The sequence below is a fragment of the Balaenoptera borealis genome, assembly GCF_965194805.1.
Source record: "Balaenoptera borealis genome assembly, chromosome: 5".
Taxonomy (NCBI): Eukaryota; Metazoa; Chordata; class Mammalia; order Artiodactyla; family Balaenopteridae; genus Balaenoptera; species Balaenoptera borealis.
In genome coordinates this window covers 19,231,989-19,252,982 of record NC_138862.1, presented here as the reverse complement: position 1 = coordinate 19,252,982, position 20,994 = coordinate 19,231,989, and the positions used below count along the sequence as shown (strand labels likewise).

The 20,994-nt window shown below is 38.4% G+C and overlaps 1 protein-coding gene across 7 annotated transcripts in view; it reads right to left on the bottom strand.

Annotated features, from left to right (window-relative positions):
* APP (amyloid beta precursor protein) overlaps positions 1 to 20,994 on the bottom strand; it is a 274,620-nt gene that overhangs the window by 89,460 nt on the left and 164,166 nt on the right. For 2 of the 7 annotated variants that reach the window (XM_082391917.1, XM_082391918.1), the window contains exons 7-9: positions 14,321 to 14,488; positions 11,746 to 11,802; positions 750 to 883 (exon numbers count right to left, since the gene is read on the bottom strand). In XM_082391917.1, coding sequence (XP_082248043.1) covers positions 750 to 883; positions 11,746 to 11,802; positions 14,321 to 14,488 — 359 coding nt within the window. The remainder of the gene's footprint in view (positions 1 to 749; positions 884 to 11,745; positions 11,803 to 14,320; positions 14,489 to 20,994) is intronic. The other 5 variants (XM_082391920.1, XM_082391919.1, XM_082391922.1 and 2 more) reach the window with 3 other exon arrangements.

Sequence of the window (20,994 nt, the reverse complement as noted above, 5' to 3'; positions counted from 1 at the left end):
TGGCAGGCATAACTTAAATTGTAGTTGGTATTATTACATGTAAATTAGTTGTTTTGGAAACAATTTTTTGTTTCATAAAGAACATGATTAAAAAAAACAGGGTTTGTAGCACAACATAGTGAAAAGAGCATTGTACGAGGAACAAGAAAGGCTTGGGTTCCAAATGCCTCTCTGTGTTACTTATACTGCTTTGTTCTAGAGTGGGAAGCTAAACGCTTGAAAGTTTACTGCATTATCTGTCATTTATGGGACTAGATAAAGTGATCATTATGGTTCACTTTGGTTTTAAGCTCCTACAGTCCTATGAATTAACTCGGTAAGAAATGTTAGGTTCAAAGTTTTCATAATTTGGTATTCCATACAAAAATATTCATCTTTGCTAACGAACATTTTAAGTGATTTTAATTTACAACACCATTACAGGACTACGCTAAACACAGAGTGACAAAACCATCGAGAAAGGTGTACACACAACTTAATTTGTGCTTATAAAATCTTACTATACTTACTATACCTGTGTCTTTCCTAGGTGGCAAGTTCAAGGAGAATGCAAAAAGCCCCAAATCGGTGCCCTTATAGCAAACATTTACAATTAAAAATGTTATGTCTTTAAGATCTGGATAAAATTAAAGAGCCTTACCCACCCCTAGGCATTCATCAACCATAGGGCCCCCGGGGAGACTCTGAGGCAGAGGCAAATCCAGATTTCCCCAGTATTGTACGACTGAAGGATGGAAAGTCACATGTACCTGGGACATCCTCTCGCGGTGCTTGGCCTCGAGCCTCTCTTTGGCTTTCTGGAAATGGGCGTGTTCATTCTCATCTCCAGGTGTCTCGAGATACTTGTCAACGGCGTCAGGGGTGCTGGCTGCTGTTGTGGGAACTATAAAGCAGAAGGAAAGAAGGCTTGAGGAGAGTGACAGAATATCCAGTCATTTCAAAGAAAGCCCTATTTTCCGTTTATTCCAGAACAAAGAATTTAGTAAAGAAGCACATACAAGATGTTAATGTTGTTTAAGAGACCACGAGACATTTTGCAGCACAGCAAGGATGTCTTTCCCCCCTTTCAAGGAGAGGGTGAAGGAAAATCTTGAAAACAGTCCATTTCGCGATAACAGTATTATATTTAAAATTCTTTGCGAAACAAGCATGCATAGAGTAAAAACAGTTGGTGTTTAATACACACACGTTGCACCAAATCCCTATGCCTTGCTAGATTAATGTTTGTAACCTTGAAAGTAAATGGTGGTATCAATATCACACCTTAAGATTCCTGAAAAACCCAAAGAAATCTCGAAATTAGCCTATGCAGAATAACTGCACCTTAGAGAAAAGATAAATCCTACACTATATATTTTAGATAGCTGGTGAGCAGTATTTGAAACAGTGCCAAAAAACTCATAAATGTCAAATTCATTTTTGAAATTACAAAAGGATCTTTTTGCCTTCACAAATTTGGCAATAGTCAACCAATTCATTATACTAGTTGTCAAAAGGAAAGTGATTTCTATTTTGAATTCCACTAATACTGCTGAGCAATATTACTGAATTGCAGCATATACTGCTATATTATGTGGAAAAATAAATACCCATAAAACTGAAGAGTGTACTATAAAGCAAAAATGTCTGAAACTCATGAGCCAAGGGATTTATAATGCTTATACCAGCAGTTTTACAAAAGATCAGTAATGACTAGTGAGAATTCAGAGCATTTATGAGCTTATTAAAAAAAAAACCCAACATGAAAAGAAAACAAGATTTTGATTTAAAGAAGAAAGGCTTGGGACTTCGCTGGTGGCGCAGTGGTTAAGAATCTGCCTGCCAATGCAGGGGACATGAGTTTGATCCCTGGTCCGGGAAGATCCCACATGCTGCGGAGCAACTAAGCCCGTGTGCCACAACTACTGAGCCTGCGAGCCACAACTACTGAAGCCTGCACGCCCTAGAGCCCATGCTCCACAACAAGAGAAGCCACCGCAATGAGAAGCCTGCACATCGCAACAAAGAGCAGCCCCCGTTCGCCACAACTAGAGAAAGCCCGTGCGCAGCAGCAACGAAGACCCAACGCAGCCAGAAAAAAAAAAAAAGCATGTTCAACCAGAAAAATGAAATTAGGTGTTTTCACTATGTTCTCAGGTCGAATCAATTTATGTGTTTTATTCAAAAGATTACTCAACTATCTCCAGTGTCTAAGTATTCTTCTTCCCTAATCTTATCTAAGATATCTGAGATACAATAACCCGAAAAGAACTTAAATGAGAAGAATTAATTGCTAGGTCATTTTGAAACTAAACCGTAAGATAAGTATCTTTTAAGCATGTTTCAAGAAAACATCTGAAAATTCCCAATCTGAAGGCTCCAAGATTTGAACCAAAACGAGAAAGCTTTCTTCTTGTTATATAATTAAATAATAAATTTAAAGAGAACTATTCATTCGGATTTCTTCCCTTCTACTTCAATCACTGTTTAATAATTCTTTCTTTAAAAAATAAAAGCAGTTTAGTTGTCAATGCAGATGTTGCTCTGAAGTGGAAGGATACTTCACTTCAGGGCATATTCCTGGAATTGTTTTCAAAATACCAGGGGATTTTGAGTCAACTGGTCTGGGATTGGCACAGGGCATACCTATTGAAAGACATCTGTCCCTGTCTTCTGTGTAATAGACAAGGGGGAGGTGTATTTCAGCAGCACAAGGAAAGAAAGACGCAAAGAACATGAACTGTGTCATCAGGCACACCTTGATTTCAATAACATCTTGATCTTAGGTTAGTTGTGACCCAGAGCAAGGAACTTAAGCACTCTATGTTCCAGTTTATTCATCTATCAAGTGGTGACAACAGGCCAACATACTAGGAGTGCTGGGAAAATGAGATGCTATACCATGTGGTAGTCACCCTGCAGAAAGGGTGGCACCCATGGCACTTCATTCATGTTAGCGCCCTTCCCTCCTCCTTTGCTCATTATTACATCCTAATTCAAATCTTAGCACTTATCCTAACCATAGGAAAAACCAGCTACTTTTATCTCACATCCACTGAAAATGAATTACACACAGGATCATGAAGTACCATGGACAGGAAAAGTAACAGGTACTTTTCTAAAAAAATTTGGTATGACCTGCATAAAAGGCTGAAATTATTGAAAATGTATCCTAATTTTTAAGACGGAAAAATAATTTTCAATTAAATTTTTCTGTTAAAAAAACAAAGGTTTTTCTGCATCAGCTTAAGCAACTCAATATGCATGTATTTTTAGCCTAACCATGTCCCCACTTGAAATGGAAGTGGTATTTAGCATTTTCCCCCATGATTTTAAACATTTTCTCATCTTTTCTGGTAGCAAATGAGAACAAGTTAAAGCTCTTTTGGCATAGTACAATCTGGCAGAATGATATAATTAGGCAAACTATGTTTCACATTTTGAACAAATGAAAATGTATAAATGTTTGGGGTCATATTTACAGATCAAGATAACTACCTGCTGTAAGTTGCTGTAACCATAGCATGGCACGCTCTTTGGAAAACTGAAATTGTAAAAGTTACTCTATAAGTAGAAAGCTTCTCCAACTCTTATGGTTTTCTCCAACTCTTATGATTTGCAAATCTACTGTTTTATGGAGAGAAACACTAAAATCCTAGTCACTGTAATCTAATTAGTCTAAGTTGAAATACAGCTTTGCAATATTAAGAATAAAAGAATAAGAAAGAACTGAGCAAGCGAGGTATACTTAACAGGATGAAGACTATTTTAAGTATTAAAACTTATATTTTAGGAACAAGGAAGTAAATACAAATCTTGTATTACAGATTTATCCCATTTAATTGAGAAATATTTCTCAGTAAATCCTTGTTAGTGGCCCCTGATACTTTCTTTAGTTGAGGACTTTAAGAGAAGCTATCCTCTCTTTTAATTTTTAATTCAAACTTTGTAGTCATTCATACTAGCCCTCCATCTCAATTGGTGTTAAGTAATTGAAAATTTCCTGTATTCATACCAATCAGCAAATTAGATCACTGACCAGTCAAGGAGAGAAGAATGATGGTATTTCTTAATACTTTAAAATGAATGTAGTATATTATCACTACCTTGCAGCTGGTGAGGAGAAAGGGGAAAACGTTTTAAGTTTGTACAGAGAGCTCAGCTTCTATTTCCCCTAATTTTCCTACATCCTAAAGACATGGTCATACCAGGACTGGCTGCCATTTTGTGATCATGACCATGGTAGGCCAGAGACATGATAACAAGGATGGTGGGTAGGGGCAGGAAAACCTGTGCCCTAATGCCCTTACTCTTTCAAGGTGCATCCTTTTGGGAAAGGAGCAGCTCAAGGAATGTCAGGAATGTTCCAGGGCACAAAGGAACAGGAAGCTGTATATCATGAGTCACTTAAACCGCTTAGAAAGCAGAAACAAATTGACTTTTAGAAGGGTTTATTTTTGTTGTGTTTTTTAAACAAAAAGCACAAAGCAGTTATCCTGTTCAGAGACCTTCGAGGTTCCTTAGAAACTGTGATCCAGGCTCAGATTTCCAGGTTGGCCAAATAATAATACCCTCCATTCATTAGCGTCTACTGCGCTAGGCACTTTACATGTGTTCTCATTTAACAGGTGGGGAGGAGAAAACATTACCCTGTTATATACATTTACTGTGTACTAAGGAAATACTGTCGCTTAACATACTCACATCCCCAGACACACACAAGCAAGTCTGAATTTAGGATTACTAAACCATGAAGAGGCTATAAAGTTAACACTTAGAGCAGAAAGGGGCTAATCCATCGACATGTCTGGGGTACTACAACGGGTTTGGTTTGTTGATGACCAACCTGTACAGGCAAAAGATATGCTTTGTTATGATAACTGCCAGCCTATTTTCTAACAAACACTTTCCTGCCCTGAATGCTATCTGGTAAATGACCACCAACCAACGTTTCAGCAGCAGAAGTAGGGTTATGAAGCAGGTCAGGAGAGAGAGCCCATTGAGCTTGAATCTGAATGATCTTTTGGCCTTTGGCCTCAGCTCAAACATGCTCCTTTGTACCTCCTGCAAGCAGGCTCACTGGGTCTATTCACCCTTCCGCAGAAAACCAGGCTTAAACATCTGCAGCTCTATGTTTCGACCTCTACAGCAGGCAAATAATTAGCAGCGCTCTCACCATCACGTGCATGGGCTTTTAACTTTTAAATGACCTTCATATTGATTTTCTTAGTCTAGTCTCATAACAGCCTTATAGAATATAGTAAGACACAGACCTTTTAATACTGAGAATGGGTGTCTAATGTAATACCAAATGAAAGCACGCAACAGAAACGCAGTTCCAATTCATAGCACGTTACTGCCTCAATGTGAACTGGATGACTAATGCTTTTGATATAAGCCTCCTCTCTTTTGTCTCTTTTGCAATCCTGGGAGGTCAGAGGTATCTGAGGAGCTGCATAGCAGCTTGGATGTAGACTCTGAGGCCTCGAGTGTGCTTGTTCGTTTCTTTATTCCTCCTTTCACCAAATCAACAGATATTACAGCCCCTAGTACCTGTGAGGTATACGGCAGAAACCAACGAGTGAAACAAAGACCCTTGTCCTGGTGGAATTATATTCTAGTGAGAGAAACGAACAGCACACACACACACACACACACACACACACACACACACGAAGACAACAATAAATCACATTGTTAGAATGTGATTTGTATTATGGAGAAAAAGAAAGAAAGAGCAGGGTTAAGAAGAAACAAGAGTGCCGGGGAAGGAGTGGGGACAGTGCAGCAGTAAGTAGGTGGCCAGGCTCGGTCTAATTGAGAAGGTGACGTTTAGACGAAGAGCTCAACTGAAGCCTTACTTCCCAGTTACCTGCTGGAAGAACAGGCAGATGAAGAAACTAGCACAAAGGCCTTTGGAAGTGAGTATGCCTGGAAACTGGAAAATTCCAAGATGAGCAAGGTCTGTGTGACCAGAGCAGAGGAAGCAAGGGACAGAGTAGTGAGACAGGCAGAAAGGAAATGGGGACAGATCATGAAGGGCCTTGAAGCCATGGTAAGGACTCTTGAGGAGCCCATGTGGGTTGTTTTGAGGAGAGAAAAATGTGATGTGATGTGTTTTAAAAGGATCGTTCTGTCTGCTAAGTGACAAAGCAGAAGGTGATCTTTTAAGAGTAAAAGATGAAGATGAGGATGGCTTGGAAAAGTAGCAGGAAGTTGGTAAGGGAGTCTCATGGAAGGTACCCCCCAATACCCACACAAAGAGACATGAGAAAGAGCACAGATTTACTTTTTTTTCTCACCCCAAAATGCTGTTTCCTAAACCATAGGGTAACCAGATACTAAGGGAGACATTGTTTTCACATGTTGGTGAAGGTTCATTTCAGTTTTGATAATGATGCATCAATGCCTGTCACAACATTTCCACTTCACACTATAATCTCCTCTCTTAGTGTCAGGCAGAGCTCTATTTTTTGTGGGGTGAGGATGGTGGGAGAGGGGAGCAGATTTGCTTTCAATTTGTTAGCAAACCCGAGCTGCACCCAATGTTCCTGCCACAAAATATACCACCATCATTGGCGACATGGTGCCAATGAAACCTTTTCATTCCTGTGTTTCCCCCAGAAAATTTAATAATTGTAAGGGGCGTTACATCAAATAAGGTAAAGACGGCTATGGTCTTAGAATGTGGTAGAGAGCACTTTTTTGGCACAGATGGAGAACTTCCGTATCAGGGACACCATCAAATTTAACTGCAAATGCACCAAATGCTCATTTTAGTTCTGATTCTGTAATCACTGCATAGTGCCCCTTTCCTATTCATATTAAAGACAGCAAGAATGGGGCACCAAAAGTAGGGACATGGTGAAAAATTGCCGCTATCATTTTGATATCCGTTTGTTTCCTCAATCTCTAGGGTGACATATAATTTTAAGGTCGTAACGGGCTCAGGATGCAAAAAGAGAAATAACCGCGTCTTCAAACAGTAACAACTATGACTACCTCTCTAAACAGAGGCCATGAATGGCATGTAGTCAATATACTAATGTTAGAGTCTAACAAGAAAATTTGGTTGGTCTCCTTTCATCAGCAAAGAGGCAATTTATCTCTATAGCATTGACAACAGAAGATAAAAGTAAATTAAGACCCATACAGTCATTGCCTCATCATTGAAAATCCTATTTTATACAGAGCTAGCAATGCTGTCACATGAAATGGCTGTGATTTATATGATGGGTGGCAATGAGGATAATTTATATATAGGAAATACAAACCTGTAAAGGAAGATTTGATGCGAAACTTTCATCTCTCCACACGGCAGAGCTTATAGACTGACACCCCAACTTTAACAAAGAGAAAAAAAGTCTCTCCATTTCTCTAATTGCAAAATAACTGAGATCCCTAATGCATTCTAAACTCAAGTATTTATCAAGTCCCAGTTAGATGAGACATTTATAATGTGAAAATAGTCTGTGATCCTTACATGTGGTACCAGACTCTACAAAAAAAAGAACAAAGGCACTTTCCCCTGACATGCCCCGGTAACACACTTTATTTTATAGTCAGTGCAGTCATAGTTGGCAGACTATCAATGCATCGGGTGGACATAAGGTAATAAGAATGTAATCTATGCTGCGTTTACTCTAGTCATGCTACATTTCTTTTTTATGTCTTATGGACATGTACTGATGTGGGAATTTTGTCAAATATGTGAGATAAGCATGAACGAATCAATGCTGGTGTTCTTTTTTATTAATGTCTATATCCTATTTAGCACAATGCACCAAAATGTAAGAGCAACTTCAAATCTGAATCTAAAAACCGTATGTGAGGCCATAGCGACAACCACTGGCATCTAGGATGTCTTAACCTTCAGTTATTGTTTTTTGTCAATTTGTCAGAGCTATGCTCTATTTCATTAATGGTGGATCATAAAAGGATGACCTGCCACAGTCGCTTGATGCTCAACAGATGAGTTCAAAAAGTCAAAATCTTCAGTATTGTCCACTTTCATAGAATCTGTAGCCGTAAAAGCCACATGGAACTGTTAACCTCTATGGAGGTCTTAAGGATAAAACCAATTTCATTCTACTCCAGACTTCCACAGCCATGTTTCCCTCCACTTGTGCATTTTAGTTTATACTGTTATTTAATTCCAGCACATACTTGAGTCTCATCACATTGATAAAACTGTCAAGTTATTGAAAGTAGTTTGCTGGTGTCCCTTGAAATACCTAGCTTAGTACCAGCATGTCCCAGGCTCAAAAGTAACAGCTTTATTAAACCAGGGGTTGGACTGCTGGTCTCTTTTGGTAAATAATGTTTTATTGGAACACAGCTGTATCTATTCATTTACCTATTGTCTGAGGCTGCTTTCACACTTACAACTGACGAGTTGAGTACTTATAACAGAGACCATTTGGGCTGTGGAACCTAAAATATTGACTCTTTGGTCTTTTACAGAAAATTTTTGCCGACTCTTTTATTTAACTATCTAGTTACTCTTCTTTGGAAATATTGTAGCTAAAGAACAGAGCACATACATAATGAGCAGTTTTTACTGTTCTTAGTAAATGAACTTTTTTTCTTTTTTGTTAAATGCTGGTTTGCTGAGCAAATCAATTCTTTTCAATCTTACGGTTTTTCACTATGGTAGCTTGGTGGAAAAAAAACCATTCTTTTTATCCTGACAATTTCTGGATACAAAAGATGAGGCTTCTCATACTTGTCAATGCAATAGATTGTATTGGCACTGATGTGACATGTAATTTAATGCACCATCGTGTCTTTTAATTGTTTTTAATAATGCTTGGCAGTTTCATAAAAATATGAGTTCTATTAGTATCAGAGAATGTGCTAACGGGAACTAATATTTGCTCTTTCACAATCAGAAGAACAAGTATAGTTAAGAACAATGGTTCAAGTCTGCCCAAAGACTAGATGGCCTTGGTATTATGACAGGACACTGCAACTCTGGGACTAAGGTGGCACATTCCATTCAAAGGACACACAGTACGTTATTCACAGTGCCACAACTCACTGCAGGTAAAGGGGTCACTCTCTTTGGCCAGACCCCTTGGTGCAGTTGGCTGACTTGAAATTGGCATGATGCTCTTTGAGATTAAAAGCATCCGTTTGCCTTTGGAGATGCAATCTGATGGGAAGAACACTAGGGGAAAAAAAGATCATACTCTCATGATGTTTACGTTTGAAACATAAACTATCAATAAATATCTCTGTAGTAATTTTATTGTTCACAAACACTGCACTGGGCCAAGTGAATGTGAAACCTTTGTATCATCCTAACCCAAATGGGCAGACACAAAATTCATGTCAGAAGCAACTCAAGTTTCATAAGATTTTTAATTCCAAATGGGAAAGGGATTTTTTTAAAGGACTCAAATCCATAAATTTATGAGTAAAATGAAAGCTCTTAGCCTCATGTCTCTACCCTCTCTACCTGTAGTTTAGATTCTTACCTATGATAACAAAACCCAAAAAATCAAGTGTCCCTTAAAATTGCAATGCTCAAAATCGGTTTTTATGACAAAGATTTAAAATCTAGAAATGCCTAATTATAATAAGAAGTCTTGACAGGAAAATTATTGTGTTTATAATGTAGACCATCACACATTTTCTTCACACAAGCAATCTTTTTTTTTTTTTTTCAAGCAATCTTATTATCAGTTTAACTGAAGAGCTTTGTCTAGCTCATTTCACACTTATTATTTCACCAGAAGCAACTCAGACTGAGAAACCCAGAAGACCACCCACCTTTGTGAAAAAAGATGTCCTCTGATTAGCCCTAGGTTGGTGAAGCATCCAAGGGCAAGCCCCAGCTGTCTCATCAAACGGGCTTGCTCACCTTTCTCAGTTTGGCTCATTTTCTCCCACGCCAGTCTGCTATCTGCATTTGACCTCCAGATGACTATGACTTTTTCAATTCAAATGTACAGCTTCGCTATAAATAAGAGAGCATAGCTGCACAGGCTATAAATAACTAGAAATTATATGCTTTCTCTAGTCTGTTTGGACTAGCATTGCAAAACCCTTCACTTTCTGTGATTGAACAGTCTCTGTAGGAAGACAAGAAAATACAGCTGCCAAAAATCACCCTCGCCCTCCTATAATGGAAAGGTGTCATGATCCCACACACACTACAAGTAGATGAAGAAAATTACTGGGAAAGAGAAAATTACAAGAGATTGTCAATGTCTGTTTTGAAGAGTTGAGGACACAAGTACAGTACCTCACGAAAATAAATTTATTGAATGATGACGTTCATTCCCAGTAATAAAAACAGAAAAAAACAATTCTTTCATATGCTTACAAATTATATAAAATGAAACAAAGTAAAAATAATGACTGTTTTGTAAAAGGGTGGGAAAGATTTAATTTACTGATACACGCTGTATTCATGGCATTTAGGAAAAAATGTTTTTAATATTTGTCATCCACTTCCCATGATTTTCTGCATTCTTAAAATGTGCTTCTGAAGCTCAAATGTAATTTTTCTAACCGGGAAAACAATATCAGAACCAAATAGTTGGCCATTTGGAGTGCAGGGCATCGCCACACGTGTCATTTAAGTTTCAAACCTGGTCCTGCCACATTTGTTGGCTGGGGACAAGTCACCAAGCTCTTGAAGCCTCATTTTCTCATATGCACAAAGGAAATGAGGAAAATGGCCTCAAAATATTCTTGAGAAAAAGAAATGATCTATGAAAAATGCCTCGTAAAAATGTAACACGCCATGCAGCTCAATGTACTATCAAGCCCACAGTATAAAATCTAGAGTTCTCCTTAGTTCTCCTATGTCTGCCCACTTGCCATACTTTCAACTATAGTTTATCTTTTTTAAGAAAAGATCGTTAGCTTCATCAATTGTGAGACTAGGTGGTTTTTTTTCCAGGATGATACAGATAAATGTTAATTTTCACTATACCTAAGCTACAACCGAAATTGTGTCTCTTCTCCCAGCAACCATAAGCATCCATAGTATATATCATCCCTAACCTAATGCTGGAGGAATCTATTCTGGGATATAATCCACATTTCAACATGAGTATTTGTGTGTTTGACAACACATTTTTAAACAAAGCTAGACTGATAGGCCAACTGAAATCATCACAGTGCACAGACATTATAAGGTAGGTTGATATGATATTTCTTTATAGGAAGCTCTCTCCCTGCATCTTAATGATGAAATCAGAAGATGGGCACTTCTGTCCCACTAGTGTGCCTTCAGGGAGGGGACGGAGAGGTCTTGACTTCTAAAAGCGGCCGTTTACTTCCTAAAGCATAACAGCTGTCTTGAAACACACCCAACTGAAGCCTTCGCATATGTTATTAGTCCATAAAGTTAGTACAATGCATGCTTATTAAATATTTTTCTGGGAAACAAGTCACTTAGACACACAGGCTTTTTGCTAAATCGCGCCATCTTGTGAGCTTTAGGAAATAAAATATTGATGCCAAATAAAACACAAAGTAACATTGTATATACAATATTTTATAGAACCACATGAAATAAAAAGGAAACTGATCAGAAATAGAAGAAGCTTAGTCAAAGCTCTTAGCCCAACAGTGCAAGTTATCTGGCAAAACTAGACGTAATTACAAGCAAGGCAATGGAAATAAACATTTTGTTAAAAGATAGGTGTTCAAGAAACACAAAACCATGCAAAGGTGAGGAGGCTGGAGCTACAATCCAGCCATGCAATGTACCCCTCCCTCCTCCCCTCCCTTGAGTGAATGACAACATACGTTTAACAGGATCTTGGGGAAGAGGTTCCTGGGTGGTCTTGAGTAAACTTTGGGACACTATGGAGAAAATAAGAGAACATAACTAAAAACAAAAATGGAAACATGGGAATGATGGATGAAACTCACTCACACGATTCTACTGACCAAAGGAAATAACAAAAATGAAAACATTGAATTAAAAACAAAAACTAAACAAATATCCCGAGCTTGGGCCCCAGCATGGAACCACGGTAAACACACAAACAAGAGATATTTTTCCACAAAAACATCTTGGATTGTGGATATTCTGTCTCTGACAGTACATCCCAGTACCCCGTGGAAGGATTTCTTGCTCCCTTCTCCCTCCTTAGTGCCAGGATCACCAATTCCCATCCGTCCCGTCTTCATGGTATCTCTATTCTTTTCACCCATTCCAAGGGCAGCCCTGGCCGTCGGCTCTGGCTACTGACTGAAGCTTTTACTCTCCACTTACATCTGTCCACTCTTCTAACTGGCCTTCAGCCTCCCGTGTTTGCTCTCTGGATACGTTATTCTATAAGCCATCTCCCCTGAAACTAAGTACTGACTGCTTGTCCATTACACCTTTGTTGGGAACATCTCTCTTTCGCAAATTTCTTGGCAAAGGGTGTACCATGCAGAGCACCTCCAGAGACCTGTGGTGCCCATGGCTCTTGCTCCCAGTCTGAGTCAAATCAAACTAATCAAATGGAGAGGATGTGCAGTGAGGGTAATAGTGAGATTTTTTGGGGGGGCGGAGGATAATTTTTAATTTTTTTTTTTTTTTTTTGGCGGCACTGCGGGGCTTGCAGGATCTTAGTTCCCTGACCAGGGATGGAACCTGCGCCCCCTGCAGTGGAAGCGCTGCGGCCTAACCACTGGACCGCCAGGGAAGTCCTGATAATTTCTAATTCTTGATGCAAATTCATCACTGCTAATAACTTTTAAAACCCTCTTTCTTATTGTATATATGTATATATTTGTATATATACCCACACGTACATATTTATATTTCAAAACATAAATCCACCCCAGGGAAAGGGAGAAAAAAGTTGGAAATCTGCCAGGAAATCTCCCCCAGCAGCGAAACCAGCGAGAATCATTATAACAAAAGCCCTTTGTTTAAGAGGCTCCAGGCAACAGAATCCGCCATTGTCCTCCAAGTTACCCGACCTAATTAACGTTTTTGTTTGAAACTCAAGAAAGGAGTCTTTTGAGCTGGAAGCCACAATCTTCCTGTCAGAGCCAGAAAAGAAGCCCTTGGGGTTACCAGTTCCTAAACCTGTTCTCACACAGGGTAGAAGGGGAGTCATCTCTCACCCAAGAGACCAACAGGAACTTTTCCAGTAGATTCCACTTAGATACTGGGCTTCACAGTAGAAGGTGTTGATATTGCAGACCCTTTGTTGTTTAGCTTAATCTTATGATCACACTGGGAAACAATTTATATAATCCCTGGAATCCTAGGCAGGAAATGGTTGCTGTCACTCTCACCAGAACAACGGGAAAAAGGCAGGAGTCTCTCAAAAAGAGAAACGCCTAATTATTGAGTTTAACCTTTAATTTATCAAGTTGAGTAACTATTCCTTGAGTAGATCACACTTCCTTCTAGTGGAATAGATAGATAGATACACAGGTAGGCAGGTAGATAGATATACAGGCAGATAGATAGATAGACAGACAGACAGACAGACAGATAGATAGATAGATAGGGGATTTAATGTGAAAGACTGTCAAGAAGAACAGAGGTCCCAAATGTTTGGTGTGTTACCTCTGGAGAACTATCTCTGTGGAAATAGTTTCAACTTGCATTTAAGTCATCATGACTTCATTTATTTATTCCCGCTGAGTTATGAAAAACTTAAAGTGCAAGAGAAAAAGGCTTGGAAAATTATATTCCCTGAGCCTTAGTCACTGAAGGCTTCTAACGCTAAGTGAGGCGTTTTCTTCTGTCCATTCCAAGATAAGACACGAAAACTCGCCATTGCAAACGTCCCTGTGTGAGCTCAGGTGCCACCGGGGCATTTCTATCCTCTGGCATCTGAAGTGCAGGTGCTCAGCTCAAGCCCATTCCCTCGCCACCCCGATAAACGTCACGTGTTATGAAATGATACTCATCACGGCAGTACGTCTTGCCAGTGGCACGGAAGCGTCATCAGCCAGGCTTCCGGTGGTAACCCTTATTTGCACGTGGAGTGCACATGCAGAGGCCCGAACACAGAGGTACACGGACAAACACGTAAGTATACATTTGCAGAAACAGCTGAGAAGACAAAACAGCAACTCCAGCTTGGCTTAAAGAGAAGCCCTCAAAAGTCCCTCGAGAATGCAAGACGGACGCACCACAGCTAGTACAGGAACACATCCACGCCATGCTTTATTAGAGACAGACGGAGATGTGTGCTCATGACTGAACGCCCTGGAGGAGATGCCCAGCAATTAGAGACATTGACAGAAACGTGGTTAGTGGTAGCAACAGACCCATTCCCGAGAACCAGGAAAACCAGTCTGTTACAAAGAGCAGAGTCAGCGGCGAGAAGGATGAAAAGGTGGCCAGGCTGGAGGAAGGTCCACTTACTGACGCTGCCACACACGGCCATGCAGTACTCCTCTGTGTCAAAGTTGTTTCGGTTGCCGCCACATCCGCCGTAAAAGAACGGGGCGCACTTCCCTTCGGTCACATCAAAGTACCAGCGGGAGATCATTGCTCGGCATGGCCCCGTCTCGGCTTGTTCAGAGCACACCTCTAATCAGAGGAGATGTGGGGAACCACATTTAGCATGAAAAGGTACGGCTGGCTGTTCATGTACACATGTTCGCTATTCTTAACGCGATAGGCCTCCCAGTGGTAATTGGGCTGGGTTTATCCAGCAGCATCTGCCAGACATTTACTGAGGAATTTAATTATCTACCAGGACTTTAGAATTACTTCTGAAACAAAGCAGTGCATGCTCGTCTGGTTTAATGAGTGTAGCTCTCAGTAGTAATAAAAGGATTCCAGCTAGAGGTGAACAGACCTTTTCGGTGCTTTCAGATTAATATTAAATGCCTGAAGATGTGCGCACATCAAAATATTTCTTCCCTATAAAAAATAAACTTCTCTTTTAAATAATTTCAAGGCAACTTTAAAGGTAAAAGGATTATGTCTGGTTATGATGCGAAAAGTTTAACCCCTCACAAACACCTGATTGTTTTCCTTGAATAAATGACTGCCTTGACTTAAAGTATAAACTAATTGTACATATTCTGAATGTGATGCAGTTTTCAGAGAGACCCAGTCTGTCCACTGACTATATTTGAAAACATACATAAAACCTGTGAAAGCGACTTCAAGTCGATTACGTTAACTCTAATTTAAGACAAATTTTTCTTTGAATATTGGTCTGTCCCTTGGCCAAAAATGGTTCAAATAACAAAACACAGTCAAACAACTCTCATTTGTTAATACATACCATACACTGTTTTACATTATAACACAGCTTACCTGTCAACATGCCTTGCCACCCTCACCAAAATCAGATTCATAATCCCTGATTGACTGAAAGTGTAGCAACCTGTAGGATTCCATTCATAAAGTTATTGCAATTAGAATTAGAACTCTACCTCCCATGTATATTCCATGTTTGTTAGAAGTCAAAACGATTTTCCTACTCGGTTTGCGTCCCACCCTAGCTAGGCTTATAGAGATCCCTCTGATACCTCAGCACACTCAGATGTCTTGCTTATTCTTAGTTTTACTAACATGCCAGGGAAAAGCATCCTTCTTCTAAAAGACAAAAATCCATGCATAACTCAGAGCTTCCCATTAGGAATATTCAACAGACTGCTCTAGGAAGAGTCTCATCAATCAATCACTCAAAGACAAAGATCCACAATGTTGACGTGAAAGGAACTACTGTTTTGCTTTTCTCTACACATACCACTCATTGTTCTTTCCACTCAAGGTAAAGAGGTGATGGCAAAACCAGAAGCTGCTGCCATCATGATGATGTCAACAGAGTAAGGAGGGACAGTCAGCCCTGAGCCCAGAAGGCGAGTGTCAAGCTCTCTGCAGGAGAAGTGTCCTGTGTAATAGAGGTCTAAGGTGACTCTGGCTCTCTTTGGTTGGTTTTAGGATGGAAACAACTGGCTCCAAGAGCATCCAGCTCAACATCACCCATGATTCTGGTCATCTCATTTGATAGTTACTTTCAGAGTCCATGCTTGCCAAGCCATGATGTGTTTCTAGTTAGTTTTCTTTATGGAATTTTCCTGTATGATAAAAATCTGCCAAACTGTTGACACAGTATCCCATCCAGCTGGTAATTTGATTTATTCCCCAGATTAAACGACTAGTATTCTAAGTTACAAAGGATTAAGTTAGTTTTGGTGTGTGTGTAGGGGGCTCTGATCACCTCTGAGTTACTGACAAAGCAGCTTCTGGGCTGCAGAGCTAGAAACCATGCATGCCCACATGTGGGGTCCCTGCAAACCACAGCTATCAGTTGTCTCCACTCCTGGATGTTATCTTCTCTCTTTCTCTCTCTCTCTGTTGTAAGAAACATGTACAGGTTGGCTTTACCCTCCTTTTCTATACCTCCCTCACCAATCTGTACATGTTCATGTGATGTGCTTTCCTGTTTCTAACACATAATGATACTCATCCTTGTACCGATTCCATAAAGACTACCAGGCAACTGTGTCTTCTGAGCCTACACTGTGGTTGAAGTCAGACTGAAGTTGCAAGTGGCTTCTGCTACAAAGAGAGGCACAGAAACACAACCCTAAGTCACAGGAGCGTAGGCAACAAACCTCACTGTGTCTCAACAATTCATGCTGCTCCTCACGTTTTATACCTCTTACAGCACCAAATACGTATCTTCTGATACTTGCCTGTCACAGGTCCATTTATACATCACAGCTGTGCAGGGGCAGAAAACGTCTTTATGCTACATCCAATGTACTAAATAAAACTGGTAGAATTTTGGGTGGGTGCAAGTTAAGTAATGGGATCTCAAAGGAGTTAATCCATGATAGATATTTGCCCTTGTATGCGACCTAATACGAAAGCAAAACTTCCGGGTCTAGAACCCAGGTGATATTACAATATATTGTCATTTTCCTATACTACGGGTGAAACATTCATTTTTATTTCATTCATTTTTGTTTTTCTTCTGCCTCATTCTAAATGGCTATGAAACCCTCTGTTACAGCTAATTGGTAGAGCCCCAGTCAAGAAGAAAAAGCATTCAGGACTCAAAATTCATTTATATGTCAACTAAGCAAATACAATAAATAAACTACCTGAGGAGCTTACAATTCTTGCTGGAGTTTCCAGTTATAAGACCCTTGACTCATCAATCCCTAAAGGCAAATAATCTCCATTTGGAGCATTTTGTTGGTTCTCCCTGACATTATCATGGCTTGTTGGCACTCCTGACTTTAAATGGGTCCAAATACTTTCATGACTTTGGTGTGTGTGGACATAGTGGGGAATAAGAATCAATCCCACGGTACTCACATACGAGAGGATATTCGAGATAACGTGGTCAGGAGTTGGTATGATAGCATATGATAATCAAATGTCAAATATATAATATATGGAGCAACAGGCACATGTGAGCCTAGCAGAACAGGAGTGAGAATGCACCTGTCACTTTGGAACCTCTCATCTGCTGACACGGAGGATTGTGCGCCAGACGCTCTGTACCAGAGCAAGCACGGACAAGTGATAAAGGGTATCTCACTGTCATCCCTCCAATGATCAGCATTGCTGATCAGCCATCAACCTCGCCTTTCCTAGCACTTTCTTTCTGGCAATGACTAGAACATCAACGTCCTAGAGCAGTAAAGCTGATTTCAGAGGGAAATCTTGAGTGGGATGGATTTTCATCTCTCACTCATAACTGTATTTCTACTCTACTGTAGAGCACACAAGTGTCTGATCTCCCTGACCTTTTCTCTAACCCTTCTCTTTACAAAAGCATGGTCCATGTAATTGAAAAGAGAACCTTTCATTAGTCTGGGAGAGGGTGAGGGGTAGTCATGGGGTCAGCACTGGGGAAGTATTATGTTAATGCCTTTACACACGGTATTAATAAGTGTAAAGGAGATGGCCAACGACTCTCCCAAGAGAGCGAGAAGAAGGAGCACATACTTGGGCTGAAGAAGTGTTAAGTGGTCAATGTCAAGTTCATAGCTGTGATATTATGCTATAAATGGGGAAAACTGGGTGAAGACTATTCAGGATATCTTTCTATTAATTCCTTCATGGCATGTAAATCTACAATTATCTGCAGAAAATGTAAGAGAAAAAAATCTCACATTAAGAAACATATAACGTTATATAACATATAACTCCCAACATATAACGTTGGGAGTTAACGTTGGTAGTTCAGTTTGCCTTGGAATTCTATCTTGTCTCTTTCCCTGAATCATTTATCATTTCAGAGTAATTTCCCTGAAGGGCTACAAATTTCAGTTTGAGAAACATTCCTTTAAATTCCTTTCTAGCACTGAGAAATTACCAGGAAATCTATCCAATCAAGATCCTAACAAAGTAAAACAATTTTAAAGAATTAAGCCTGAAATATATAATTTGAAAGCTCCATGACTAGATTCAGAGAAAAAGAAATCTTGAGACATTTTATTATTTTTTCAAGACATTTTAAATGCTTATGTTTACATTATTATTTTTCTGAATAGAGAAACCTTTTCCTTCCTAATCTTTCGGAAACACTGAAAAAATTCAGTGAAAAACGTGTTTCATATTCATTACTATAATCAGCCAGTGCAAAATTATTTACAAAATCATCCACTAAATGTAGAGCATGTAAAATTAGACCTTATATAATTGTAACTTCAAACAGAATTCATCTGAAAATTAAAACTGCAGCTTCCTTTTCTCATCTTCATTCTCTTCTCAAAATCTAAAATAATAAATGAAAAGATGAACATTTAAAAATTATTTGCTAACTTTATTTTTTGAATTCCAATCCACCTTTGTTTCTATTCAAAGTAAATGTTACATATAATAATGAAGGAGAAAATTTGCCCAGAATTGAAGTAGGGATACTTCTCAAAGAGAATGTTTCAAGTTAGATAGAAACACAGGCAAGACTTAAATATCTAAGGAACTATGATCTTTGCTTATTCATATTTAATTCTTAGACTTTTAAGATCACAAATAGGCTTCCTAATATTCACCTAGCTGAATTCTTCTGGCAAGGAAGGCTTATCTCTTCTTTTATAACAGCTCTATTCACCTTTCAAGACAAAGACCATTTAATAAACTGAAATGCTAGTGTACACACAACAGTATGAAAGTGTTCATGTGCTTAAAAAAAAAAGCATTAAGCATTTTATATCTTTTAAGGTAGGTCCCTGCTGAGATTTGTGCTGGTTTCAACACTAAATTCCATTATCTAAAAATCAATAGTATACAAATATAGTATTTAATATTGATACAATATTTAATATTTTATTAAAATATTAATATTAATATTTTATTAAAATATATAATATTTCCTACATTATATAAAATGATTATGCAATTCACTGTTCAAAATGTGATGCTTAACCACAAAAAATTAACTCTGAATAGATGTCAAATTGGAGCAAAAGTTTTTTTGGACAATCAAATTTAGAAAGCTAATTTTACACTTAAAAAAAAAATTCAACATAAAGACAGCTGTGAAAGTGGCAACTAGGATAAGGAGAAAATCCCCATTTTCAAGAGTACAGTTATTACAATGCCTTCTTAAAAAGCAGGGCTAACAGAGTAGCAAGTAATAGCTTTAAATAAAGCACTAACTAAAGAATAATCTCATAATGTAAAGCTTTTTATTATTATTATTTCATTTAAATAGCTGAATTTCAATTATTCTAAGACTATAGGAATGTATGTGAAATAAAACCGTGCATTATATGGAATGCATAAAGTTTAAATTTACAAATTTTGAGAAAGTAACCACTTGAATAATCAAACCAATCAAACTAGAGAGTTACTTATAGAAACCTAGGAATTATATATTCTGATATTGTTTAAAAAAACAAAAAAAGTAGCATAATTCCTCCTATGATACAAGAGTATGTACACAATTAAGGTTCATTTAAGTTAAAAATGACGTATCTCGCAGTTTTAAACTAGAGTAGAAAGGGCAAATGTATGAAGACAAATATAATTTGGTCTTGTGACAAATCACTTTAATATTAACAGTAAAATAAAATGAAACAATGACAGCAGTATAGAAACCTACTAAATATGCTTATCTTTAATATTTCAAATAAATGTTGATTTACCTGCCTAATCATTCAATTTGTTAATAATGAAAATGGCTGACCTCAATGCCATTTTATAACAACTTCACTTTTCAGCCTGATTAAATCATTCCAACATGCTAGAAAACCAGTTATTTTTTAAGAATGTATTTTTTGCAACAATAGATGCATGTACTTTTAATGGATAAGAGTATTTATAATGTGCTTGCAAATAATAGCAAACAGTAATAAAAAAAACATGTCCAATAGAAAATTCCCCTAATTGAATAATAGTGATCAGATATTTATTACCTACTAATCCTATTTTACTAAATAGAGGCATGTAAAATTAGGCAAGCAAATTTGAACTAAAGTCTTATGACAAATCTCACTTAAGCCCCAAATAGGGGTTGAAATATATAAACAAATGATGGGAACAGCTGTGCATGGTAATGAAATCACTGACTCAGAATGAAATGACGGGTGCTAATTTGTCACGGAAGTCTCTAGAAGATATCTGCAGTTGACTTGCCTTTTACTGAATTGTGTTGATTCTCTAACGCTATCCAGTACATGTGTCATTCGAGTTACACCTGGCCCGATTCTCACTTCTCTCAATGATGAAAGATTACTTATAAAAACGCCACCTGAAAAAGTACTTGTAAACTGTTTAGACTAACCATACTCTCGTGTTGGTGACGCTGGTGAGCATTCACGAAAGGGCACTGCTATTTTTCCTAATACCTTTGTTTTCTGTTTGTCACAGGAATAAACTTATTTGTCATCAAGCTGTGTGGTTAGTCTGAAGCACAACACAATATTACAAGAAGCTCTAAACTCTGATAAGACAAGATATCATGTCCTTTGCTGGAAATAAGAGGAAGAGATTTTTCTTCTTGACTGAGAGGTGAGGTATGCTGGGAAATCTGACTGTGTCCGGAAAACCACAAAAATAGAACTCTCTGATTTATACTGTTTGTCGACTTCCATGGTGTAAATACTCCCACCATTGGT